Source organism: Pan paniscus, chromosome 23 (genome assembly GCF_029289425.2).
Source record: "Pan paniscus chromosome 23, NHGRI_mPanPan1-v2.0_pri, whole genome shotgun sequence".
In the NCBI taxonomy this organism is placed as follows: Eukaryota; Metazoa; Chordata; class Mammalia; order Primates; family Hominidae; genus Pan; species Pan paniscus.
This window is the reverse complement of record NC_085927.1, coordinates 32,380,805-32,408,582: the sequence shown is the minus strand read 5'-3', so window position 1 is coordinate 32,408,582 and position 27,778 is coordinate 32,380,805. Positions and strand designations below refer to the sequence as shown.

The 27,778-nt window shown below is 41.6% G+C and overlaps 2 protein-coding genes across 2 annotated transcripts in view; one reads left to right on the top strand and one right to left on the bottom strand.

The window, feature by feature from the left end:
• Nucleotides 1–27,778, bottom strand: part of LOC129395163 (immunoglobulin lambda-1 light chain-like) — a 735,232-nt gene that overhangs the window by 322,463 nt on the left and 384,991 nt on the right. The gene's annotated exons all lie outside the window — the stretch shown is intronic.
• Nucleotides 352–27,778, top strand: LOC117978705 (uncharacterized). The gene is given in 15 exon segments (XM_063603470.1): nucleotides 352–379; nucleotides 5,624–5,682; nucleotides 6,151–6,175; nucleotides 9,122–9,208; nucleotides 14,094–14,159; nucleotides 16,159–16,220; nucleotides 16,686–16,719; nucleotides 18,938–19,339; nucleotides 20,024–20,442; nucleotides 20,444–20,637; nucleotides 21,973–22,037; nucleotides 22,304–22,352; nucleotides 23,832–23,873; nucleotides 27,378–27,446; nucleotides 27,661–27,778. Coding segments are annotated over 15 exon segments (1,719 nt in total).

Genomic DNA, 27,778 nt, shown 5'->3' with positions numbered 1-27,778 from the left:
AATTATATATATATATATATATTAGGGGGTGCCCTATTTCCCATCTCATAACTTGTTTTAAGAAGCACAGCATAATAATGTGTGGGCTTGGGATTCAGTTTTTGAAACAAAACACTGAGCCTTCAATGCCCTTCCTGTACATGTAAAAGCACACCTGTCTGCATGGCAGCAGTTGGACCTCACATTGTGGATTGTGCCTTCACCCTGGAATGTTTATGCCCTATCGCCATGGTGATGGGATTAGGGATCTCCTGCCTTTGGTCCTAAGTGCCACTATCTGTGCTGAGTTTTTCAAAGGTCAGAGCAGATTGAATCTTTGTGGTTTCATTTTCCCTGATTTTGATTTTTCTCATGGGGAACCTGTGTGGCTGCATTCAAGGTATGTTCATACTGGCCTGTCAAGTGTGATCTTTTCAAATTACTAGTTAATGCTTTCAAAATATGTTATTTAAAAAATTATCCTCTGTATTTTCCATATGCAGTTATAAATATGTTTCATGGTTATGTTTTATTCCTCAATTTATATATTTGATTATTGTACCAAGCAGAGTACCTTTGAAATTTTTCTTCATTTAAAAAATATGTATCTTAACTCAGGCCTGTAATCCCAGCACATTGGGAGTCCAAGGCAAGAGGATCACAAGGTGAGGAGATCAAGACCATCCTGCCCAATACAGTGAAACCCTGTCTCTACGAAAAATACAAAAAATTAGCCAGGCATGGTGGCAGCTGGTGTAGTCCCAGTGTGAATTGGGATTCAGTTTATTCCCAAATTCCCAAATTATATATATAATATATATAATATATATTATATATACAGTGTATATAATATATATTATATATATTATATATATAATATATAATATATATTATATATACAGTGTATATAATATATATTATATATACAATATAGATACAATATAGATAATATATATTATATATACAGTAGGTAAAATATATATTACATATACTGTATATATAATATATATTATACATAATATTACATATTATATATATTATATATTATATTATATATTATATATATTATATATTATATATATTATATATATTATATATATTAATATATACATAATATTATATATAATATATTATAATATATATATAATATATATATAATATATTATATATAATTATATATATAATATATATATATATTATATATATTATATATTATATTATATCATAATATAATATATAATATATTATATATATGATATATGATATATAATATGTATTATATATACAGTATATAATATGTATTATATATACAGTATATATAATACGTATTATATATACAGTATATATAATATGTATTATATATACAGTATATATAATACGTATTATATATATTATTTATAATATATAGTATATATAGTATATATATATAATATAATATATAGTATATATATAATATAATATATAGTATATATATTATTTATAATATATAGTATATATATTATTTATAATATATAGTATATATATTATTTATAATATATAGTATATATATTATTTATATTACATTATATATTATATTTTATAATATATATTATTTACATACTATATATAATGTGTATATTATATATTATATATTTAATATATGATGTATATATTATATGTAATATATAATATGTAATATGTAATATGTAATATATAATATATTATATACAATATGTTATATATTATATATAATATATATTACATAATATATAATATATTATATATAATATATTACATAATATATAATATATTATATATAATATATATTACATAAGATATAATATATTATATATAATATATATTACATAAGATATAATATATAATATATATAATATATTATATATAATATATATATTATTATATATATATAATATATATTATTATATATTATATATAATATATTATATATTATATCTTATATATATATAATTTCCTTTTACATCCTGCATCCTTCAACGTTCCATCCCCCACCCCACAGATTAAGTTATTCCCCAAGGGAGAATATGGCAAAGTCTATTTTAATGCAGTAGTTACCCTAATTAAGAACTTATGAGGCCGGGCGCGGTGGCTCACGCCTGTAATCCCAGCACTTTGGGAGGCCGAGGTGGGGGGATCACGAGGTCAGGAGATCGAGACCATCCTGGCTAACAGGGTGAAACCCCGTCTCTACTAAAAATACAAAAAATTAGCCGGGCGTGGTAGCGGGCGCCTGTAGTCCCAGCTACTCGGGAGGCTGAGGCAGGAGAATGGCGTGAACCCGGGAGGCGGAGCTTGCAGTGAGCCAAGATCGCGCCACTGCACTCCAGCCTGGGCGACAGAGCGAGACTCCGTCTCAAAAAAAAAAAAAAAAAAAAAACAAACTTATGAAATCATTACTTTCCAAATCTTTGGAACAAAGCCACAGTAGTAGGGATGGGTTGGAGGCTTTTCACACAATAAAATGTACCTCTCTTTGTTTTTAACATGTTTTTCCATTCCTCTCTTCTTTCTTTGTGAAATGTGTATTTACTTTAATAAGTTTGTAGTAAGTCACTTCTATTCACATATTAATTTTTTAAAGTAATAAGTATGTGTATTGTCTACGTGTGAAATAAAACACACATTTATTTTTATGCTTTGGAAGTTATCCAGAATCATGGAATTGTCAATCACAGTCAATCACCCAACCTACTCACCTTTCCATTGTAATCTTAGTCAAATTTTTTTTTGTTATCCAATGAGATGCAGTATTTCAACTCAGAAAGATAAATAGAATGAATTGATAGAGACTATTAACTAAGAATATACAGTTTTATTTATACTCAGAAGCAAGTAGATTATGTATATATGTATGAAGATAAAAATTAAAAAGATAATTGTGTAAATTTGCATGTGGAGAGCTTTGAAAACCTGTTTACTTGTTAATGCTGTTTTGATGTATTGTGTGTCTTTGTTCTCCCGACCCAGCATCCAGAGCTCTCTGCTGGAGCTAAGTGCTCATCAGTTCCATGACTTGGAAACTGTCTAAGTTTAGAGGCACTTGTATTTGTTAGTAAATAAGGCAAGATGATATTGTTTCACAGGCTTTAGTGCAGAAGACTGAATAGAGAAGCTGCTCCACCCAGTACACTGGTGTTCATTTCATGGTCATCTCATCTGTTAACCATGGATATAAAACACTTATCTTCAATGATCTTCCTGTACATATAAAAACACACCTGTCTACATGGCAGCAGTTGGACCTCACAATGTGGATTGTGCCTTCACCCTGGAATGTCTATGATGCCCTATCGACCATGGTGATGGGATTAGGGATCTCTTGCCCTTTGCTCTGCCACTGTCTGTGCCAGCCAGGCCACTGGGCCATTGTGGCAGATGGTGATGCCCTTTGTGTGGAGCGCACTGAGTGTGCGCTGAGGCAGACACAGTACTTTTGACAACTTTATCTGCTTCTTTCAAAACTGGGTCTGCATTATGATAAAGTGGTCGGTTTTAGGCCAAGCAGGTGTATGTCATAGAACAATGACTTGGGAGTTCAGAATCCTGGGCGTGAATAAGCCTCTGAGCCTTATTAAGCTGTGAAATCTAAAGCAAGACATTTCACTGATAATTAAGCCTCATGAGCACTTATACTGTACACTTTACCTACATGAAATCATTCGGCCATCGCCACAGACAAATGGCATGATTGATTTACTATCACCTTTCGCTGGGCAGAAAAAGACAGAGATGAATGTGCCCAAGCTTATGAGCCCCTCAGCAAAAGAGCCAAGATGGGAACCCAAGCATACAGCCCCAGTGCGGAGGCTCTGAACTACTGACCTGCCCTCAGCACTCAGCCTTGGGATCATGAGTCACTGTGCAAGGGAGTTCCAACATCTGCATGTATGTCTGGAATGATCTGAGCCTGTAGAGTTCCTACACACTGGCCACATTATAGGGTGGTGTCTGTGGTCACACAGCTCAGGGCAGGTATTAGTACATGAATAGCTTAGCTGTGTCATAGTCTTTATGTGAAAGGCACATAAAAGCCCAAATGCTTTTGAACTGGTTGCGGATTTTGAGTTGGAGGACAACACTTGGGACAACCGGTCACATTCCTTCAGTGCGCGGCCACTCCTCAGCACATATCCCAAAGCCGGTAAATAATGGGAAGACCCTGTACTGATGTTTGATGGTATTATGAACTTCAAATGACCCCTATAGAAATGTTAAAAAAAAAAAAGTCTGTGAGCTACACAACCTGGGGACAAGACAAGTAAGAACACAAAATACCACTAAATAATGAGCCTCATGTGTCACCCTGCTTGCAACTCCCTCGGCAGCTGGTTTGAAGAGCCTCAGTGCTCACCAGGGGCCATCTCCCCGCTCTGCCCTCTCTCGCTGTGGGTTGCCTGGGCTGAACATAGGCAGCCCCTCCCATGATGACTGCAAACACAGGGCAAAGGAAGACTGAACGGAAAATGTATGGTTATAGTGGTTATTTTAAAATATAAGTATTTCAGTATTTTCTAATCTTTAATAATTGATTATTTTTAGGGGAGGTTTTTTTTTTTTTTTTTGAGACAGAGTCTTGCACTGTTGCCCAGGCTGGAGTGCAGTGGCATGATCTCAGCTCACTGCAACCTCTGCCTCCTGTGTTCAAGCGATTCTCCTGCCTCAGCCTCCCGAGTAGCTGGGACTACAGGCACGTGCCACCACGCCTGGCAAAGTTTTTGTGTTTTTAGTAGAGACGGGGTTTCACTCTGTTAGCCAGGATGGTCTCAATCTTCTGACCTCATGATCCACCCGCCTCGGCCTCCCAAAGTGCTGGGATTACAGGTGTGAGCCACCACACCTGGCCTGATTTTTTACTTTTTTATTTTTTGAGATGAAGTCTCTGTCACCCAGGCTGGAGTGCAGTGGTGCAATCTCAGCTCACTGCAATCTCTGCCTCCAGGTTCAAGGGATTCTCCTGCCTCAGCCTCCTGAGTAGCTGGTTTTTTTTTTTTTTTTTTTAGTTGAGATGGGGTTTTACCATGTTGGTCAGGCTGGTCTCGAACTCCTGACCTCAAATGATCCGCCCACCTCCACCTTCCAAACTGCTGGGATTACAGGTGTGAGCCACTATGCCTGGCTGATTATTTTCATAACCAAGAAAAGAAATAAATATAATTAATGCTGGTGCATGGTATTAAATCTAGTTTTTAAAAAAATCACACATAAACCAGGCAGAACCCTATACCCTCCATGATAAATGCAGTAGCAGTGTATGTGGGTCTGTGGAGGTTGAAAGGGACTTGGTAGATGTCAAGAAGGTAGTGGCAGTCCTGCTGGGCTTTTAAAGGGTCTGAAGAAGTGACAGGATGCTGTGGTTGAATCCTAGCATGTATTTTAGCATTTGTTCATTTGGAGTTTGATTATTTCACGTTGCTTTCATTTGCCATTACCTGGAAAGCCAAGGGCTCTACTCTCATTTCCTTGCTGCTCTTTCTTTGCCTTCCTTGGTCCATGAAGAAGATGGTCCAGGAGAAACTCATTCCATGCTTGTTAACCAGGCACACCCCTAAGTTCCAGTCCCTGAGTCATTCATGAGTAGCACTGCCAATGAACTGACAGCCGTGCTGTGTCCCTCCACATCCCCTAGGTGACTCGAAGAAGCCTTCCAAAAAGCATGTGAAAAGGGAGCCCTCCTCTACTACCAAGGTAAAGTAGCCTGTCTTTGCCTAAGATGTAAATGTTGTTTTCTTGGATCCTTTATTTTTCAGTTGATATCAGCTATGGGAAAATTATCCACTACATTATAGATGTTAGATAATATTTCCTTGGGAATGGAGGAGGTGTATTTTACCAACTGACACCTGATTCCAGAGGACGTGCAAAATTGGCAGTGTCAGATAGTACACTGCGTGTTAAGGGATGTTTTCTTCAGGAACAAGCTTTCCACTTTAGATAAGAATTCTGCAATTGCTACTCAAAAATTACCTAGACAGAAACATTCTTCAAGAAAAGCTCCTGTGCTTTCCTAAGGGAACTCTACTCTAGAGTTGGGGCTTTTGACTTGAACCTTATTTCCAATCTTGGTTACCCAGAGTTTCCAAGTGAACAAAAGACCTGTGTGAGCCATCCATAGCATAGCCTGATTCTCAGAGTGTTTTCCTTCTCTAATTACAGGTGACTTCAGGGAGCACATTCAATGGTACGTATTCTGGAATCACTCACTGGTTGTTAGAAAAGGATTCTATAGGAAATCTGGAGCTTAACTGCTGGCTTTTGTCTGGAGAGCCTCCATGATCCAAGACATCTGGTGGGAATGAGGATGTGGGGTATAGTAAAGGAAACTGGTTTTCCAGGTGACATACTCTTTTTATCTACGTATAGTTTCTGGGAATGTGTTCACATTAGGTTGTGTGTGGGTATGTGTGTATTAGGGCGGGGGTGGGGTGAGGTGGTCTGTGTGCACGTCTGCATGATTTGCTTGTGAATGTGTGTCTATGTGTGTTTCCCCCAGGAAAAAAATGTTGTGTTTACCCAGCACAACTCTCAGTGCCATTTTTCTTAATTTAACAAATCAGACCACATACTTTACTTACATTAGTTCACACCTCATCATCATCATGCCCATATGTCGTGAGCTTGTTTATTGAGCCCACATGCCAGATGGAGAAACTAAGCCACATAAATAAATGTGCTCTGGTTCACTTGCTGCATAGTGAAGAGTCAAAATGTTTACTCATACGGTGCTAATGTTGAAGGCCTGAACTACAACCTCTATTTATCAGCCAGTGAAGAGATCACTATTCACCATGCAAGGGAGTTCCAGCACCCTCTATGCCTGGAATTACCCACGCCTGCGGAGATCCCAAACGCCATCCCTCACATAAGAGAGCCTCATGATCTCATAATCCAGGTAGCTATGTAGACATCTTCCTGCAGGTGTCACATAGTCCTTAGTGTGAAACCAACATAGAAAGCCCATGTTTCTGATCAAATCACAGGTTCTGAAACACTAAGGGAGGCACTAAGTAGGACAATGTGGTGCCTGCATGTCATAGCTGGGTCTCCTCAAGACATGGATCAAGTCCAATAAGAATTGGAGAGATGCTTTAGAGTCTTGATGGAGTTATCACCACAAGCCCTCTGAGCTACACACTTTAGGGATCATGACCATTAAGTACTCAAATTACCATTTGGTTGTTATCTGGGTATCCGTCGTCCTTGTGGCAACTCTCTTGTGAAGCTGGTGTGGACAGTCTCAGTGCTGGAGCTGTGCCTGCCTTCTGAATGGACCCTTTCTGTGTTAGCAGGTGGGTACAAGCATGGGGGTCAGCACACTCAGTGGATTTACACACACAGCATTGAAGAGTAAGGCTGGGCTTCATTATTTATACATTTTCAATAAATGATGATCTTCATAACATAAAATCAATGATGTAGTACACTAGAATACTGTCCCTAGTATTGAATCTTGTCTCTCAACAAAGGGTTGCTTAAAGTCACATGACAGATTCCATTCAACTGACGACACATGCTGTAGCAGCAGTTAAAGCAGTCATTTGAAAAGGCTTTTACTATAAACTTATGTGTGAGCCTGAAGTGGGGGATAAAAGAGGTGATTAGCTCCCCTGTGCCATGTTTCTATTATGTGCGTGGTGGAGGAAAATTACACAGGAAGGTGATGGAGAGAACAGAGCAAAGGTTTGGACGGGTCCATTGAACCCATAAGACTATGGTGAGGTTAGTGAATGAGATTGGTCATTTTAGGTCAAATTTTACCCAGAGCTGGTGCAGCCACTGCCCATTCTTAGCCAGACCTTATTGCAGGCAGCTCTGATCAATAGTCAAGGAGGCAGTGGGGGTTGCAGACTTAATTCATTAAATCACCAAAGCACCAGCCCACACGGCCACTTTTCCAGTTAATTCACAGTAGCTTGCATATTCAGGTTTGATCAGTGGAAGGGAAGTTACTCTTTGCAGACCCATCTTTTGACAATCATTTTGCAGTGTCAGAAGGTCTGAGCAGCCTCGGGAGGCAAGCAGTCCCTGGTCCCTCAGTGTAGTCACTGGAGGAGACAGTCACTGAGAGGCAGCTGGCAGGGTGAAGGGAAAGGGGAGGCAGGCCACAGAGATGACAGACTTTAAGCTGTCATACTGGGAGGTCAAGGATCTGAAAGAGGAAGGAGAATTCTTTATCATTAAGGACCTGTCCTTATCTCAGGCATTTCCTCCAGAGCATCACCTTTGTCCACCCACACACCTTGGGCTAGGAGGACTGGAGAAAGACAGTGAGGGGTCTCTTGGGTCTCTGGCACAGGGCGTGATGAAGAGGTGGCAGTTTTTCAGGAATCTCTCTCTCTAGGGAACCAAATACATTTCCCATCTCAGGTCCTTCACTTAGCGGGGTTGAGGTTCTGCTCGTCACTTATCTTCTCTGAATGTCAGCACCCTCAAGTGTAAAATCTCAGCCACAGCCCCTCCTCTGCACCCCCTGCAGGGCTGATGTTCTCCATAAACCATAAGGCATCATGCCCACGGAAAAGCCGAACAGGAAAGCATGCTCCACTGCCCCGGAGCCATCCAAGTTCCCCCTCCATATTCCGCCACTGCTAAGTGTCCAGCCTATTCCTCCTGGCATGTAGTAAACACTTAGAGAACATTACTGAAGTACCAGTCCTCTGTAAGGTTTTCCTGTATTTAGTGATTTTTTAGCCCTGTACTGTGATACTAAGAAGTAGGGCCTAAATAGGGCCTAAAAAGTATTGCTAAAATTACATTATGACAGTGCAGAGAACTGAGGGCAGAGGGAGGACATGAGCTTGCCAGGTCTACATGGCTTAGTGGAATTTGAATCCGGGCCCCCACTCTGCACCAGCCCCGCACTCACAGTCATCCTGCTGTATTCTCCTCTCCAGGAAGGCACTGCCCATGCAGTCTGTCTGATAGAGGTGTTGAGTGCTCACTGAACTCCGTGATCTTCCTGAAACCCAACTTTGATTCAGTGGGCTCTGCTTGGAAGCCTGTAAAGAAAAGGATCATAAGTTTAAACTTAGAACAGATTATCACTATTTTCCCTCTGGTCTTCTGTCAGCAAGATGTCAACAGCCCTATCTATTGTAAATGCATTAACCAGCATCTTCTCTGATAGAGAATATAAGAAGATATGCTGTGCACACCAACCAGTGTCGGAGACCTCATGGCTCCCGGGTAAAGAAGAAGAGGTACCCACAAGAAGGTACTGTGGAAGTTCATTAATTAAGTTGATTCAAGAATTGCAATTGCGGGGAGTATTCAGTGTCCCATATATAAGAGGAAACTATGAAGAGACTAAGCCATATTTTTTAATGTGTCAGGATTCGAATTTGCCTGGTCAGTAAATATTGCTACCACCACAAAAGTAAATATCTACTTAAAAGTCAATTTTGGTTCATGTTTAATGATAGACAATGTTTCAAGCTAATGTCTAGAACTTACCTGGTTGTTAAACATAAGCATAGATCTCCCTGAAAGAGTGGTGCTATATTATTATTTTTCAATTAATATATTTCTTTAGAGAGTTTTAAATTGACATAAAAACTGAGCATATGGCCGGGCGTGGTGGCTCACACTTATAATCCCAGCACTTTAGGAGGCCAAGGCAGGCGGATCATCTGAGGTCAGGAGTTGGAGACCAGCCTGGCCAACATGGTGAAACCCCATCTCTACTAAAAATACAAAAAAATTAGCCGGGTGTGGTGGCAGGTGCCTGTAATCCCAGCTACTCAGGAGGCTGAGGCAGGAGAATCGCTTGAACCCAGGAGGCAGAGGTTGCAGTGAGCCAAGATCATGCCATTGCACTCCAGCCTGGGTGACAAGAGTGAAACTCCATCTCAAAATAAATAAATAAATAAAAATTGAGTATATAATACACGAAGTTCCCATAGTATTCTGTCTCCTCACCCTCACTTCCTAATTTCACCTATTAGTAACATCTTACATTACTGTGGTACATTTGCTAGAATAATGAGAAAATATTGACACATTATTATCTGAAGTCTACATTTGCATAATGTTCATTCTTTCTGTTATACATATATATGAATTTTGAAATATTTAAAACATTATGTTCACCCTTATGGTCTCATAAAGAAAATGTTCACTTCCCTAAAAATCCTCTCTTCTCATTAATCTCTGTCCTCTTTCTCCAGAAACCTTGGCAACTATTAATATTTTTACTACCGCTTCAGCTTTGCCTTTTCCAGAATGTCATATAGTTGGAATCATATATTATGTAGTTTTTTCAGATGAATTTATTGCACTAAATTGATGTACGCTTTAGCTGCTTTCATGTCTTTTTTATGCCTTAATGGCAAAAAATGGCACATTAAATCACCAAATAATATTGCATTAAAAGAATTTTTGTCTTTTTATTTACCTGTTGAAGAATTCGGTAGATTTCATGAGAGAAATCATCTGGGCCTGGTGCTTTCTTTTTCGGAATGCTCTTAATGTGAATTCAACTTATTTAATAGACATAAGTTTATTCAAATTAGGATCCTAGCATGACCTTGGGAAGATTGCCTTTCAAGGAATTGATACATTTCACTGAGGTTATCAAACTGCGGTCATAGAACTGTTCATGATATTCCTTTTAATGCCTAACAGTTCAGTAGAGATGGCTCCTCTTTTATTTCTGAAATTGGTCATTTGTGTTATCTTCTTTTTCTTGGTTAGCCTGCATATCAATTCATTCATTGTAATGAGCATATCAAAGAACCAGCTTTTGGTTTTATTGATTTTCTGATGATTTCAGTGTTTTAATTTTATTGATTTCTGTGATGTTGTTTATTACTTTTACTTGCTTTCCATTGCATTCCTCTATTTTCTATAGTTCCCTAATTGAAACATGATATTACTGATTTTAGGTCTTGTGATTTTTAGTATATTGCATCCAATGCTATAGATTTCCCTCTAAGGACTGCTTTTGCTACATCCAGAAATCTTGCCAAGTCACATTTTCTTTTAATGTAGTTAAAAGTATTTTTAATTTTCTATTGAGACTTCTTCTTTAACCCATGAGTTATTTAAAAGTGCATTGCTAATTTGCAAATATTTGGGGATTTTCTGGCTCTTTTACAGTTGTTGATTTTTTGTTGTTAGGTATGTGTTGCAAAAGCAGTCGTCTACCTCATCTTGCCACCACCCAAGATGGCCCAGGATGTGGGCTCTCCCTGAGTGAATCTTTGGCAATCTGCCAACCTGATGTGTTCGGCCTCCTTCTTTAGTCTGAGTTTGCCTTCTGCTTAGAAAGGGCCATTCTCAGTTCTGGCAGGGAGTTTTCCCAACATTGAGAAGGTGGCATTCTTACTCCCCACTACAGCCTGCACCTCTGACCGGTGGTCAGCAGACAGGACAGAGGTCCTCATTAGACAGAGTTCAGCGGGGTCTCTGACCAAAGTGCATCTTCAGAGTCTGCACCTACCCACTGTGACCACGGGCAGGCTCTGAGTCCTAAAGCAGGAGGAACTGTGCGACCATCCTGATTGGAAATTTGTGAGGATCACCGTGTTACTCAAGTAAGGTCTTTGGAAAGTGTCGTATTACTACTGTTTGTGAACTGCTTGTTGGTGGCCTGGCTGAGCCACACACTTTATGAAAACCAGGACCCCTCAGCTGGTGTGGGTGTCTATGCAGCCTGAGACCCTCATGTGAACAGCCTCGTGGCAGCTGTCTTTGCCCCTTGCCACCATCAGTGCCTCCTTGTTCCTGGGCACTGCTTTCTCTGATGGTGCTCCATTGTTTTCCTGCACCTCAGTGTCTACAGCTGGATGTCTCTTCCGCAATCTAGGCGAGGGGGCATCAATGGCAGTTCTGCTGTGGCACTGCCCTCCTTCTTAGCTTGTCTTGCTCTGTCTTAGGCTCCCTGAAAGATCCCACCCTTCGGGTTCTTCCACAAGTTTCTTATTGGAATCCGAGCAGAAAACTATGACCAATATGACCAATCCTATACCCACTGAAGACATGAATGAAGAATTAAAACAATTCTCCATGGACTCTACCATATAGATCCCTAGAAGTAATTTCTAAAAAAAAAAAAAAATCAAGGAAGATGTAATAGTTTTCCATAAATTAGAATACCCTACATGTACAATTAAATGAAATGGCTAGTATAGTCTTGAAACCAAAACCAGATAAGGTAAATTAAATTCTGTGATATTTTAAAATACTGTAAATTCTGACTAATGTGAGTTAATATATGAAATAGTAGATTAACATTGAAAATGCAATAAATAAAATTAGCTACCTCAAGAGTTTAATGGAAAAAAATGTGATTATTGCAATAGATTCAGGAAATTCATGAATAACATTCACCCTATATTTGTAGGACAACTATCTGATTAACTTTAAGTGACCTGTGACAACCATTTGAATTAATGCTGCTTTCACAGCATATCTCTTGGCTTGTTAAAAATCCGACAAGAATTTCCGTAACATTAATTTATTTTTAACACCTATATTGGGTGTGAACCCACCATAAAGTTTGCCCACTGAAAAGGTCTACAATTTGATGCTTTATTAAATTGATACTGTGTGCACCCATCACCACGATCTAATTTAAATATGTTTCCCTCACCCAAATTCTCTCTTGCGCACTGGCAGTTAATCCCCACCCCCATCTCCAGCCCTAAGCAATACTGCTGTGACATTCCATCTCCATAAATTTCCCACTTGCTTAATAGAATTGGACATACATATATATTTGGAATCTGACTTCCTTCATTTAGCATACTATGTTTGAAGTTAATTGACGTGTTAGCACGTGCTGGTCATGTGTTTTCCTTCATAGTCTGCTGTGTTTACTCATACAGATAGTATTTATTCATTTATCAGTTAATGGACATTTAATTGTTTTGTTATTTTCTTTGATGAGTAATGTAGCTTTGAGCATTCATATACAGTCACGTAATGCATAATGACGTTTTCGTCAAAAAAATTTTTTTTTTCTGAGACCCAGGCTGGAGTGCAGTGGCACAATCTCGGCTCACTGGAACCTCCACCTCCCAGGTTTAAGCAATTCTCCTGCCTCAACTTCCCGAGTAGCTGGGACAACTGGCACACGCCACCATGCCTGGATAATTTTTGTATTTTCAGTAGAGACAGGATTTTGCTGTGTTGGTCAGGCTAGTCTCAAACTCCTAGCCTCAGGTGATCCACCCATCTCTGCCTCCCAAAGTGCTGGGATTATAGGCATGAGCCACCACACCCAGCCTAATTTTTTTAAGAAACAAGGGAACTATTTTCTAAATTACTTTTGCCAATTGATATTTCTACCATGATGCATAGCACTAATTTCACCGTACAATGTATGGTAGGCCCCAGTATGTAAGAAATGATGAAAGTAACACATAAAGATTAGTATAAAACAAATAAGATTATCATTGTTGCTATCATCTTTGTCAAATTCTGAAAACAATCTGAGTCTATTTTTATATAAATATGCTTGGCAACATAGCTGAAAAACGCATTATCAGTTACATTTATCAGTAACAAAGACATAAATTTGAAGGGGGAAAAACACTTGTACTAACAACGCAATGTCAGAATTAACATAAAAATTCTGCTGGTCACTTTGGAATATTTAATTGCCTGGGGCAGTGTTTAGTAGACAAATGAGCATCTATGGAGCACCCAAAGTAGGGGAATCAACAGAACTTGGATTTGAAAAGTTATCTGGGTTTAGAGCGTGAAACTTTGTTAGAGGACACACACCTTGCATGAGCGAGGTGCCTTGGTGTGTGTGGACGTACCATTATGCTTGGAGGTACAGCATAATGGTGGCTTCCTCCAGAAAGGGACATTTGGGGTGGATTCATTCCATCTAGACAACACAGCCTGATGTGGCATGGACATGAACGGAGGTGAAATGGTCAGTAGTTGAGAGGATCAGTCCTGACAAGGGCCGAGGTGAAAAACCTGGGAACCCCTTCAGGTACAAAGTCTTCAGTTGAAAAAGGAGGTGGTCACAGGAAATACTGAGACAGGACAGCAATGCATGGGAGACAGAGTTCTTGGCCCTGCAGGGTGAGTAGTGTGGATTCTCAAGTTTTCTCCTCTCTCCATTAATTTCTTTCCCAATGCAGATGACTTCCATCATACAGTCTTCAGCAACCTTGAAAGATTGGACAAGCTTCAGCCCACTCTTGAAGGTAAAGGAAGGCAGCTAACAAGACTGGCATCTGGGCTTGGCTGTGCGTGTTTTCTATCGTGGGGAAATATATATAACACATTATTTATCATTTGAACCTTTTAACCAAAGTGTGCACTCCATGGCATTCAATATATTCACAGGGTTGCATAACCAACACCACTATCTACACCCACAATTTTGATGATTTCTTACAAAACCTTGTCCACAATAAGCAATATAGCACCTTCCCCCTATTTCCAGCCCATGGTGATTCCTATCCCACTTTCTCTTGTATGAATTTGACTATTCTAGGCACTTCATGTAATTACAGTTATACAATATATTCCTTTTGTGTCTGGCTTATTTCACTAAGCATAATGTTCTCAATGTCCACCCATGTTGTATCATCTATCAAAATTATGTTCGTTTTTTACAGATGGATGATGTAGCATTGCATGCAGACCACCTTGCTTTTATTACATTCATTTGTTCACTGATGGTTGGATTATTTCCACCTTTTGGCTCCTGTGAAAAGTGATGCTACAAACATTAGTATACAAACATCTGTTTGATTTCTGTTCTCTATTCTTTGGGGTGCCTAAGAGTAGAGTTCCTGGGTCCAACAGGGGTTCTATATTGAACCTTCTGAGCCACTGCAGACTGTTTTTCACAGTGGCTGCAACTTTATCCATTTCTACCATCAATGTATCAGGGTTACAATTTCTTTACATCCTTGTTCACACTTATTTTCCTTTAAATCATCCTAGTAGGTGTATATTGGTGGCTGCTTGTGTTTTTCATTTGCATTTCCCTAATGACTAATGATCCTGAGCAGCTTTTCCTGTGCTACTATCTGTGGCTGTATCTTCTTTAGGGAAATATATGTTGAAGTCTTTTGCCCATTTTTAAAGAGTTGTCTGATTTTTATTTAGTTAGTTTGTTGTTGTAGATTTTTGAATATATATTAAATATATTTAAAATAGATTCTAAATTTTAGTCTCTTACAAGATAAATGATTTGCAAATATTTCCACCTTTGTGTAGAACTTTAGATTCACAAACTTCATTAATTTGTATGAAATCCTCAGCAGTTGACCCCAAAAGGATAAGACTGAAGCAGTATTTTAGGAATAGTTGAAAGTATGATCACCACAAAACATAAGCGTAATCAAATCCTGCAAGCTACATGTAAGGCACAATGACAAATAAGGCAGCAAAGGGCCATCTGGTGATTAGTTCACCACACTTGTTGCAACTGTTTGTGCTGCAGAGTTAAAACACACCAGCATTCAACCCATGTCTCCTCTCTTGAAGTAAACTGTCGTATGTTGGCTGGCCTGAACAAGCGTAGATATTCTCCATCCTCAATTAATATGCATGCATGACAAAGAAAAGGAGGCCTGGATGAAAAAATATTGTGTGATTAATAATTATGCTTTAATTAATTTTAAAGGATATAATTTCAGTACTTCTAATTCTCCCATCAGCAGTTATAACAAAGGATTAGTGAATAAATACCATAGACTGTTTTGCCTAGAATTGAATCCAATCTATCTATTAAACTTTGCTTTTATTCAAGTGCAAAATGCTAAAACACATAACTGCAGTGACAGCCACTGTGGATCCTCAGAGGTAAAAGTAGTCTTGGGACATAAATCCTGCAAGCTAATATTGTTTTTACAGGTTTAGAAAACCATTTAGCTGGGTTTCAAACCTCACAGTGTGAGCAGTGGGACTCTCATCAAACTATAGCATGTGCTTCAGTACCATTTGTAGACTGACTCATTCCCATTTTCTTAAGTTGCCATCAGCAAAATGCCAGGGACTCTATTTCTTGCTCCTTAGCTCCTCGTTCTTGCCTGTCTTTCCACGAGGGAAGATTTTCCAGCAGGAGCTCAAGCTGTGCTTTTAATGAAACACATCCACACACGCTGTCCTGTTGTCCACATTAAGCAGAGCTCCCTGAATAACTCATGAACAAAAGCATCTATGACTAACTGTTGCTCTGTGTCCTCCTAGCCTCTGAGGAGTCTCTAGTTCACAAGGACAGAGGAGATGGAGAGAGGCCAGTCAACGCGAGGGTAAGGTTGCCTTGCTTTCTCTGAAATAGAAATGTTCCTTTCTTGGTGTCTTTCTTTTTCAACTGACTTTACATGTGAAAAAATGACAATGTCCATGACAGGTATTAAATGCAGTTTTCTGAGGGGGAGGAAGAAGTGACTCTTAGCAACTGATATGTAATCCAAAATGGCATTTAGCTATGACGGCTTCAGGTTGTAGACTGTATCCTTGGGGTCCTTGTCCTTGGAAGCAATGTCTTCTCCTTGGATTCAGTATTTTGCACTTGCCAACCTACGTGGACCTGAGAGATCCACCATCCAGAAGCTGATGTCTTTTCCAGTGTGTAGCCTACCCTTGTTTTGGAGGCCTTGAAGTTGACTACACTTTCTGATCAAGTTTTCAGTATTCATTGAGAGAAACAGAGCCTTGTGCAAACAATCCACAACATGACATACCCCTCAAAAAGCTTTGTTTCTGTATTGCAGGTGGTGCAGATGGCCCCTCTGAGGTGTGACTCTAGTAAGTATTCTGGAATCACTTGCCAAGAAAACAATCTGGATGCCAAGAAAGGTGTGGCATCCTTGCCTGGTTTCAATGTGAAGAGCCTCCCTGATCCTGGGATTGTGATAGGAATAAGTATAGGGGAAGTGTTTTTTTAAAACCTGAATTCCCCAGGGAAAAATTATGGCCAAATTTTGAGGAAGCAGTTGTGCTCCCTTTTGGGTGGTGCTGAGTTGGGTGCTTGAGGATTGGTGGTGTCTTGTGTGAGGCTGCATCGTGTGGTGTGAATGTGTGTGTTTCTGTACAGGTGAGGCTGTGTGTTTTCTCAGGAGAGATTTCCCACTTATACAACCCAATCACCAGTGTCCACTTCTAACAATAAAATCCACCCTCGCTCTACTCTCTCTGTACAGTGACTCCTCCACCCTCACCAGAGACATCCCCAGATCTGCCTTATTATCCCCACTGCTCAGGTGGAGAACCTGAAGGGCCAAGGGAGTGGCCCCAGCTCCCGAGTTCCTGAATGAAAAAGTGAAAACACGAACCCAGGAGTGTGGGCCAGTGCTGACGCTGACATGCACTTAGTCATGGGGTGTTCACCACCACACAGGGAGTCCAGCATTCATGTATAAGCCCTAAAGCAACGAGCCCAAAAGGCCCCAGACACTGCCCATCATCATAAAGTGGCCTCCGTGGTCACACAACCCAGGGCAGTTATAGGCTCATCTCCCCACGGACCGGCATAGTCATCAGTGTCTCAAAAGCACAAAGATCCCCAGGTGTTTGGCTCAGCTCACAGATCCCCTTTTTTTTTTTTAACTTTTAAGTTCAGGGGTACATGTGCAGGATGTGCAGGTTTGCTACATATATAAATGTGTGTTATGAGAGTTTGCTGTACAGATTATTGCATCACCCATATATTGAGCCTAATATCAGTTATTTTTCCTGATCCTCCCCCTCCTCCCACCTCCCACCCTCCTCCAGTAGGCCCCACGCTCACAAATTCTAAGAGGAGTGGGGGACCACAAAGGCCAGTGTGGCCCACTTCAGTTGTGAAGTTAATTTGCTCAGCAACTGGCCAAAGTCTATAAGGATGGGTGATGTATTTTAGTAGATTTAGTAATACTATCTTCCCAAGCCCTAAAATGCTCAAATCCTGCCAGCCAAAAATGGTGAGGAGGGACAGATAGGAACTCTGTGTGGCACTTGGTTATTAGCCTGGCTTCCATCCCTTAGTGGCAACTCTCTTGTATATGTGGGTTAAAGACCCTCAGCCTCAAGCCAAGCCTCCTCCATGAGGAGCCATCTCACTATTGACTGGCTAGTGCCGGGTATGGCCACCAGCCCAACTGAAACAAAATGTTGCTTTAAAACAAGTGTAAATCTCATACATACAACAGGCAAATGCAGAAGCAGTGTGGTCTCGCAAGTTGTAAAGAGGACAGTCGCAATTTTGCTGGACTTCAACCTGGGTAGAAGACATGAGGGAACTCTGTCACTGAATCACGGCAGAGTTCAAGGCCACTTGCAGACTATTTCATGTTACAGAAGGTGGCCTTTAGCTACTAAGCAAAGGCCTCTGTTTCTCATTTCTTTCCTGTTCATCTTCTTGGTCATCCTTCTTCCGCAAGGGAAACGAGCCCAAGCAAAAGGCAGTTTCAATATTAATTTGACCGAGGTTTTGTGCAGTTTATTATCATCCGGGTAATCAAGTGCAACCCAGTCTGCCTAGCAGCCCCCCTATCTCTGCTCTGTGTTTTCATTTAATAAACATTTTGGTCTACTTACTATGTGCTAGATTTTCTCGAGACCAAGTAAATGAGATAGAATCTTTATGTTGGCAGCTAAGTTAGATTTAACATAACTGACAAAAATTAAAATTTCTGATTTCTTGTAAAAATATTTTGTATGTGTGAATGCATACTGAATGTAAAGTGGATAAAAAACTCACACTTGCACTCATGGAAGGCTTTTCATGAATTTGTCAATTTTTATTTTTTATATTTCCCCACTTCACCGGATAATGCATACCTGAACCTGGAAACTGATTCCCACAGCAGAAAGTGTTCTGAGCCACATCCCTTAGCTTCACTAGTGCAGGTTCACCTGGGAGGATGTCCCAGCATCAGCTTGGCCCATGCTGTGATCAGCCACCTCCATGCATCACACCAAGCAAGCCCCTGGGTGATTCAGTCTCCACCACCAGGGCACTGACCTTAACTCTGTGTTCTTCTAGCTCCCCATGAGGACACCGTACACGACATCACTAACGAGGACGCCACACAGGACATCGCTAACAAGGACACTGTATACGACATCGCTAACGAGGCCGCCGACAAGGGCATCGCCAACGAGGACGCCGCCCAGGGCATCGCCAACGAGGACGCCTCCCACGGCATCGCCAGCGAGGACGCCGCCCACGGCATCGCCAGCGAGGACGCCGCCCAGGGCATCGCCAACGTGGTCGCCGTCCACGGCATCGCCAACGTGGTCGCCGTCCAGGGCATCGCCAACGAGGACGCCGCCCAGGGCATCGCCAAGGAGGACGCCGTCCACGGCATCGCCAACGAGGACGCCGTCCACGGCATCGCCAACGAGGACACCGCCCAGGGCATCGCCAACGAGGACACCGCCCAGGGCATCGCCAACGTGGACGCCGCCCAGGGCATCGCCAACGAGGACGCCGCCCAGGGCATCGCCATCGCTAATGAGGATGCCATATATGACATCGCTAATGACACCGTACAAGGCATGCTAACGAGGACATCGTACAAGCCGTCGCTAACAAGTACACTGTACACAACATCGCTAATGAGGGCACTGTACAAGACATCACCAATGAGGACGCTTTATACGACATTGCTAATGGCACCGACAAGGCACGCTAACGTGGACGCTGTACACGACATTGCTAATGAGGACACCGTATAAGACATCGCTAGTAACTATCGCAAGAACAAAAAACCAAACACCGCATATTCTCACTCATAGGTGGGAATTGAACAATGAGATCACATGGACACAGGAAGGGGAATATCACACTCTGGGGACTGTTGTGGTGGGGGGGGGGAAGGGATAGCATTGGGAGATATACCTAATGCTAGATGATGAGTTAGTGCGTGCAGCACACCAGCATGGCACATGTATACATATGTAACTAACCTGCACAATGTGCACATGTACCCTAAAACTTAAAGTATATATAAAAAAAAAGACATCGCTAGTGAGCACGCTGTATACGACATCGCTAATGAGGACGCTATATATGACATCGCTGATGAGGACATTGTATACGACATCACTAATGAGGACACCATACAAGGCATCGCTAACGATGACGCTGTACACAACATCGCTAATGATGACACCGTATAAGACATCGCTAATTATGACGCTGTATACGACATCGCTAATGACACCGTACAAGGCACGCTAACGAGGATGCTGTACACGACATTACTAATGAGGACAGTGTACAAGCCATCGCTAATGAGGACACTGTATATGACATCGCTAACGAGGACACTGTACAAGGCATTGCTAACGAGGACGCTGTACACAACATCGCTAATGAGGGCACCATATAAGACATCACCAATGAGGATGCTGTATATGACATCGCTAATGACACCCACAAGGCATGCTAACGAGGACGCTGTAGACGACATTGCTTATGAGGACACCGTACAAGACATCGCTAACCAGGACGCTGTATACGACATCGCTAATGAGGACATTGTATATGACATCGCTAATGAGGACGCTCTATACGACATCACTAACGAGGACGCTGTATACAACATTGCTAATGAGGACGCTGTATATGGCATCGCTAATGAGGATGCTGTATACAAATTCGCTAATAAGGACGCTGTATATGACATTGCTAATGAGGACACTGTACAAGACATCTGTAAAAAAGAAGATGCTGCCAATGTAAGACACTTTTCTTTGTCTTGAACAGAAATGTTACTTTCCTGGCTTCTTTCCAATCAGACGTAGACATGAACATCTGCCAGTGTGCATTATCGATGTCATCTGCAGTTTAATCAAATGTAGACATGAACATCTGCCAATGTGGACTATTTATGACATCTGCAATTCCCTTGGTGTGGTGCTATTGATTGGCAGCCTCTCACCAACCCATGCCAGGCACACTGGGGTGTGGTAGATGGCAGCATCCACGATCCACTGCAATGCAGAGGTGTTTCCCTCCACAGCAGTTTTCCCCCATGGATTAAGAGTTGTGAAACTGCCAATCTAGATACACTTTAAAGATAAATTCTGTGGGAAAAGGTCTTGTCTTTTCCACAGGTGTCTTCCGTGCCAGTTTTGGGGGACTTTGACCTTTGACTCAATCACTATACCCCTTCTTATTTTCTCTCTCAAGTTATCGAGAGACTATCAGATCTGTGTGACATGTATGGCATAATTTCACCCTCCTAATGTTTTCTTTTCTATAATTGCAGGAGCCATTGACACTGGAGAATGATACGTACCCTGAAATAACTCACTTCCTGAGGAAAAAGTGCCATCTCTAGGGTACAGAAACCTGATTCTGGGCTTCTTTTGGGAAGGAGGATTTGGGGTCTGGTGAGAGCAAATGATTTTGCAAGTATAAAACAATGTCCAGAGAGGCTGTAGGGATATCTGTGAGCCCAGAGGAAACACCAGGGGATCCTGTGCGAAGCACCATGGCTTCAGCTAGGGTGGGAGGAGTGGGTGGGCCTCTCTCTAATGACTTATCCTGGTGTTTGTGTTTCTAAAGATTTGATTGTGGAGAGCATATCTGATGATGGGGATTTGTAGGTAGGTAACTACTTTCCACGTAAGATCCAATTGGAGAGAGTTCCCAGGGGCCTTCGGGGTATCCATGCTGCTTGGGAGGTTAAGGGAGGGGGCATGAAATCAAAACGAAACAGGAAATATGTGTCATATTGGATTTGGTCTTTTCCGGGTTTATTGGCATAATAGTTAGAACTGTCTCTCTGGGCTATGAGGGTGCTGTGTTATTTAAAGGTGGTCTTTCCCAGAGCACCTGGCCTTTTCTTTTCTGCCTCTGCCAAACATCACAGCCTTTGGGTTGGATTAGTCAGCACCCCTTGGGATTGTGCAGAAGAGGTTTGGGGTTGCACCGAGTGTCACCTGTGGTGAACAGAATCTGAGGGACACAACTCTCTCACAGGCACTTCCTTCAACCTGGAGACAGAGTTCTCCTGGTGTGTGCCCAGGGGTGGAGGAGAAATTGACAGTCTGCCTCTGAACTTTCAGGACTTTAAAAAGCACTCATGTTTCCATCCTCACTGTTGACTCCTGGCTTAAAGGGATCTCCCGGGGTGAGTGAGGAGGCCGGATCGGACCCTGGCAGTCTGACGGCAGCACCTGTGTTCCTCTGCACTGGGCCGTGGATGACATTACACACCTTGGTGAGAATCAGGAATTGAGGCTAACCACATCTGAAATTGAGATGGGCCTTGAGTCATATAAATAGTTTGGAAAAGATGCATTTTACTACGCTATTGAAAGAAACCATTTATTTCTCACTCCAGCAGGATAAATGGTTTTCAGTATCCATTTAACTGCTCATTGACTCTTACTGTAGATGAGGAGGTAGCCAGCAGCCCCTGCCCTCCCCCAGTTGTAGGCCCAAGGTAACCAGCAATGGACTGGATATAATGGAAGGGTGGTGCATTCGGAGGTATCTGTATTAATGGGACCCACATGATATGGATGAGAGCTATTAGGGTGAGAAAAAGCCTGGGAGCACAATGAAATATTTAAATATTAAACAAAACATTGTTGAAATCTCCATTGTACTTTAGTAGTTGAAGTCATTCTTGTGGTCATCACTGCCTTTCCCAAGCATAACAAGCTACTTAATATCACATAGACCCATGCCATGAGGCATGATGATCAGTTTGTAAAATGCCAATAAAACAATTGCCTATATAAGCCACAATGTTTCATCCATATATTTCAATTTCCATGTGTAAGTATAGTTCAAATTTCAGAAAGTTATTATTATCTAATAGAATATGCATGGTATATCAATGAGAAATTATCATACTGTTTCTATTAACAATTATTTGTATGATGAAAAAAGCAGACTCCCATTCTTGGATTTTTCTCAGTTTGCACACATTAGCATGACAGCCCCATTTCCACCTGACATGTGCCAGCAAGAGGCCAGGAACAGAGGCTTTTCTTATTAACTAAGATTTCTAAATGTATTATGTATTCACATTTAGAAACTCTAAATATCATAAAAGGTTAGCAAGGAAGTTTCCCTTCCACTCTGAACTTCCAAACACCAAGTCAACATTTTTGTTTGCATATCATCCCTGCAATCTATGTGCAAATAGAAGCATGCACCTGGAATGCAGGCTGATGTGTGATCGTGTTTACACAAAGTCCTCTGCACCTCTGCATGTATCACTGGGCAATGCACCTTAGTTATCATTCCACATTTCAAGTGTAAATCCATTGTATTGTTTCAGAGCTATAAAGTACTGCACCCCGCTATGGGTATCCATTTGTTCTGTTTCCAGTCTTGCTCTTATAACCAATGCTGTAGTGAACAGCACTGTGTTGAGAAGTGGTGAACGTGGGCATCTTTGTCTTGTTCCCTTCCTCAGGGGGAATGCTTTCAACTCTCCCCCATTCAGGAAAATGTTGGCTGTGGGTTTGTCATAGATAGCTTTTATTACCTTAAGGTATGTCCGTTCTATGCTGATTTTGATGAACGGTTTTAATCGTAAAGAAATGCTGGATTTTGTCAAAGGCTTTTTCTGCATCTATTCAGATTATCATGTGATTTTTGTTTTTAGTTTTATTTATGTGATGTATCACATTTATTGACTTGCGTATGTTAAACCGTCCCTGCATCCCTAGTATGAAACCCACTTGAATCATGGTGGATTATCTTTTTGATATGCTGTTGGATTCAGTTAGCTTGGTTGTAGCATTTCTTTTTATTCCATCTGTGGAATGTATTGGTTTAAATAATGAAAACATGTTCTATCCTCACTGCTTAGCACTTTGTGTTTCTTTAATAGCCTTCCCAACAGGGCAACATAAAAGCAGGAGCCCTGCTAGTCACCCCTTAACCCGGAATCCCCCCTTCTCCACAGCTCGCTCATTGGACAGGATAGACTGGGCGCCCAGGCTTCAAGGTAAGGACGTGCTCTGTCACCTAGAGGTGCAGTGCTTGGGAAGGCCAACCTTGGAGGGTTGCCTGCCAGCTTTACAGTGACAGAGGTGTTGGGAGGGACTGACCACCAGTGCATAAGGCTGTGCTTTGTTGGTGACATAAAGGATTGTTTCACAGATTGTTGGGGAGGGACAATCCTAAGGCCTCCCCTGGCCCTGGTGCTGGCTCTGCACAAAGGCAATAAGAGAGGGATGCTGGTAAGGGCTGACCTGTTGCTGTGCTGGGGAGGAAGGTGCTGGGCTGAAATTCAGGAGGCTGAGGATGCAGCAATCCCATAGGAGGTACGTGACCTTCAGGATACATTTTCTTCATTGATGATCAATGGAAATGAGAAATCACTGACTATTTTTTCTATCATTGGAATCTACTCTCCACTGCTCATGCTGTTCCTGTCTTTTGGGGAAGATGGAGGATCAATCAGTGTGCGCTGCACTGAGTGGAAGGAAGGAGAACTGTGACAAAAATTAAGGAAGGATGAGAGACGGACGGGAGGGCCCTTCATCCAGCTGCTTGCAGAGTCCTCCTGAGGAGGAAAGCCCCGTGGCTCCCTGGCGAAGGAGCAGTGAGGGCTGCGTGACTCCCACAGTGAAGTGTGTGGTATGTCTGAGGACACCCAGGCTGGTGGTCCATGAGGAGCCAGTGGCAGAGTGAGAAGCAGAAAGGCCAGGAGGGTGGCTGGAGGCCAGGCTCTGAGTCATTCTCCATGTGATGGAAACAGCCGGAGCCCAGTGGGCTTGGAGGTACAGGATGCGGTGGCTGATGACAGAACAATGTGGAGAGAGGCGTCATTTGTCAAATCCTTACTTTGTTCTGGGCATTGTGCTAAACGTGGCTCATCCCATTTAGGGGCTGAAAGTTGCAGAGGTTTAGGAAGCTCACCCACGATACTGGAGCCCCCATCTCCTGCCCTAGTGCCATCCACCTTCTCACCCAGCCACCACCTATTTCAGGGGAACACACAGAAGTGGTAACCTCTTATGGAGAGGCAAGTAAATTCTGCTGTTTTTGTTATTCACAGAAAAACACTGGCTCGTGTGGGTTGGGAAGGTGAAATACCAGAAGTATTTCATCTAGTTATTTCTACCCATGCAACTCCTATAGTATTGAAATGCATAGGTTAGCATTTTTGGCCAATTTACTCAACATTCTGGGTTAAAGGCTTTTATTTATTTATTTATTTATTTATTTATTTATTTATTTTTGAGATGGAGTTTCGCTCTTGTTGCCCAAGCTGGAGTGCAATGGTGCGATCCTGGTTCACTGCAACCTCCGCCTCCCAGGTTCAAACTATTCTCCTGTCTCAGCCTCCCAAGTAGCTGAGATTATAGGCATGTGCCACCACCCTGGGCTAATTTTTTTGTATTTTTAGTAGAAATGAGATTTCACCATGTTGGTCAGGCTGGTTTCAAACTCCTGACCTCAGGTGATCTGCCCTCCTCGGCCTCTTAAAGTGCTGGAATTACAGGCGTGAGCCACCATGCCCGCCCTAAAGTCTTTTAAAATTCACTTGTATAAGTTGACTTAGTTTTCTTTAACCTTGTAGAAAAATACAAAAATGGCAATCTCTTTTATCACACAAATAATGTCTTTTTAATGGAGTGATTTTTTTCTAATTGAGGTATTATGTACTTTTCATTTACTAATTATTGTTTACATTTGAAGTGTTTTATGAATTAATATTTAATTGCATAGATGAAGATTACTAGTTATAGGCATTTTACTAACCAATACTCATTAAGCATAGCGTGGATTCATATGACATCAAGGAGCTATTTTATTTGGTAGAACGAAAAAGCACAAGAATGAACGAACGCAAGAACTGAAACAGTGGAGACACCTAGAATGACTTATCTAAGATCTAAATCATTTTGTTGTCTTCCCAGCGTACTTATTATCCTGATCATTGTCATCAGCATTGTTTGGGTCCTTTTAGCACAGATTTCTCAAAATGGGTAACTCCATAACAGTTGGAAGCTTATGAATTCATATAATTTGTAAGAGGTCAATTTGGAAGTACCTATGTATTTTAAAATTCCAATAACCTGGGAATTTCATCCCATGTCTAGAGTCTTCTATGTAAAATATTTCCACAATTAGGAGAAATATGTGCATGGGGATTTTCTATGTAGCGGTGTTTTGATAGAATAGAAAAATGGGATAAACCAAATTTCCATCACGAAGGAAATAGTAATATGCTGAATAATAATACAGCGAATATTATGCAGGCTTTAAACATCAAAAAAGAGTTCAACTTCTGATGATGGTGTTGAAGCAGGTCACTGCTGGTTTACATTTGATTTTCATGTGGGAACTCTGGAAGTCTGCCTTAGTGATTTTACATGTGGCTAAATTGAGCTAATGACAAGCTGTTCGAAGTATGGCAAAATGGAACTTTAAAACAGTATCTTGTCAGCAACCAAGTGGACCTGTTTCACGTAAAGCCCATGCATTCATCTGCCTGCCCATCATTCTGTCTGTCCATCATTCTGTCTGTCCACATGGGCATCATTTGTTAGTGGAACTGAGTGCCCACTGTCGAGCTGACAAGCCCATAACCTCCCTGTTCCTAGTCACACATTAATTCTTCAACAAGTCCCTTTTGATAGATTGTGATTAAGCTTAGCTGCTATTTCCAATTGCTTCCCCACACGTACTTCTCACTGTTCTCCCATCACACCCTTCAGCCCATCCATGCAGGTTTCCTTTGCTTTTCCCACCTTACACCAAACTCCCTATTTTTACTCCCACTTTTACCTCCTCTCCAAGACAAAACAAACAAAACTAGCATTTTAAAACTTAGTTGTAATCTTTCTTCCTTCATGAAAATTTCTCCAACAGCCACTCCCACGGTCCTGTGTGTTCCGGATATTTTAAAATAATGGCTATAAGGTTGAGCACTTCAGGATATGCTGTTTTGCTGTGTGCAGATGGAGGCAGTGGCTGGAGTGAATGAACAGCAACACTTGCTGGCAACCGGCAGAAGCTGAGAGACAGGGAACAGGCTCTCCTCCAGAGCCTCCAGGAGCCAGGCCTTTGGACACCTTGAATGTGGGCTTCTGGGAGACCATGCGTTTCTGTTATAAGCAGCCCAGTCTCTGGCAGTTTTTACGGCTGCCCCCGAACACTCATCTATACCTGTCTGACCAGGTCAAGCTCCAAGGAAGGGATTCTCTACATATCTACATTGTTTGCAGATTTTACAATAATCATTTATTCTTGCATGGCTGATCATTGTTAACCAATACAAATAAAATAATAAAGAAATGACCCACATTTTATGTTGGGAGTTTGATCTGCCATTTATCAAGTATGGAATCTTGAACAAGGGGTTAAACATCTGAATGTCTCCATCACTTCATCTCTAAAGTGGGGGTGCTCACACCCACTGGGCTCCCCCCCCAGGTTGGTGCCGGACTCTCCCTGGGCCCCCCTGTTCTCTCACCAGCCACATCCATTCTCCCCCCAGAGGCGCTAGTGACTGTGCGTGGCTTTCCATTCCCACCACGTTTGTCTCTAACCCCAGTGGCAGATCAGTGTAAGAACACAGCTGAGTGCTCCTCGCCTCCTTGCCCCTTCAAGGGCTCCTCACCACCCACCAGATCAGGTGCAAACTTCCAAGCCTTACTGGATCCCCTTCCACATTCTGAGCTCCGCCTGCCTTCCCATCGCTATCCTTCCCCACCTGCCTCCCTGGTAGAGAAAAGCAGAGTGTGTGATGCTGTCTGAATGCTGAGCACGGCCTTTTGCAGCCAGTCCACTGTGGACGCTGCCCCTATCGGAGACCTCCACCTTAACCCTTTCCAGCCTGGAGGCTCCTCCCAGGGCCCCACAACAGAAGTGACTTCCCTTGCCTTTGAATTTCTATAG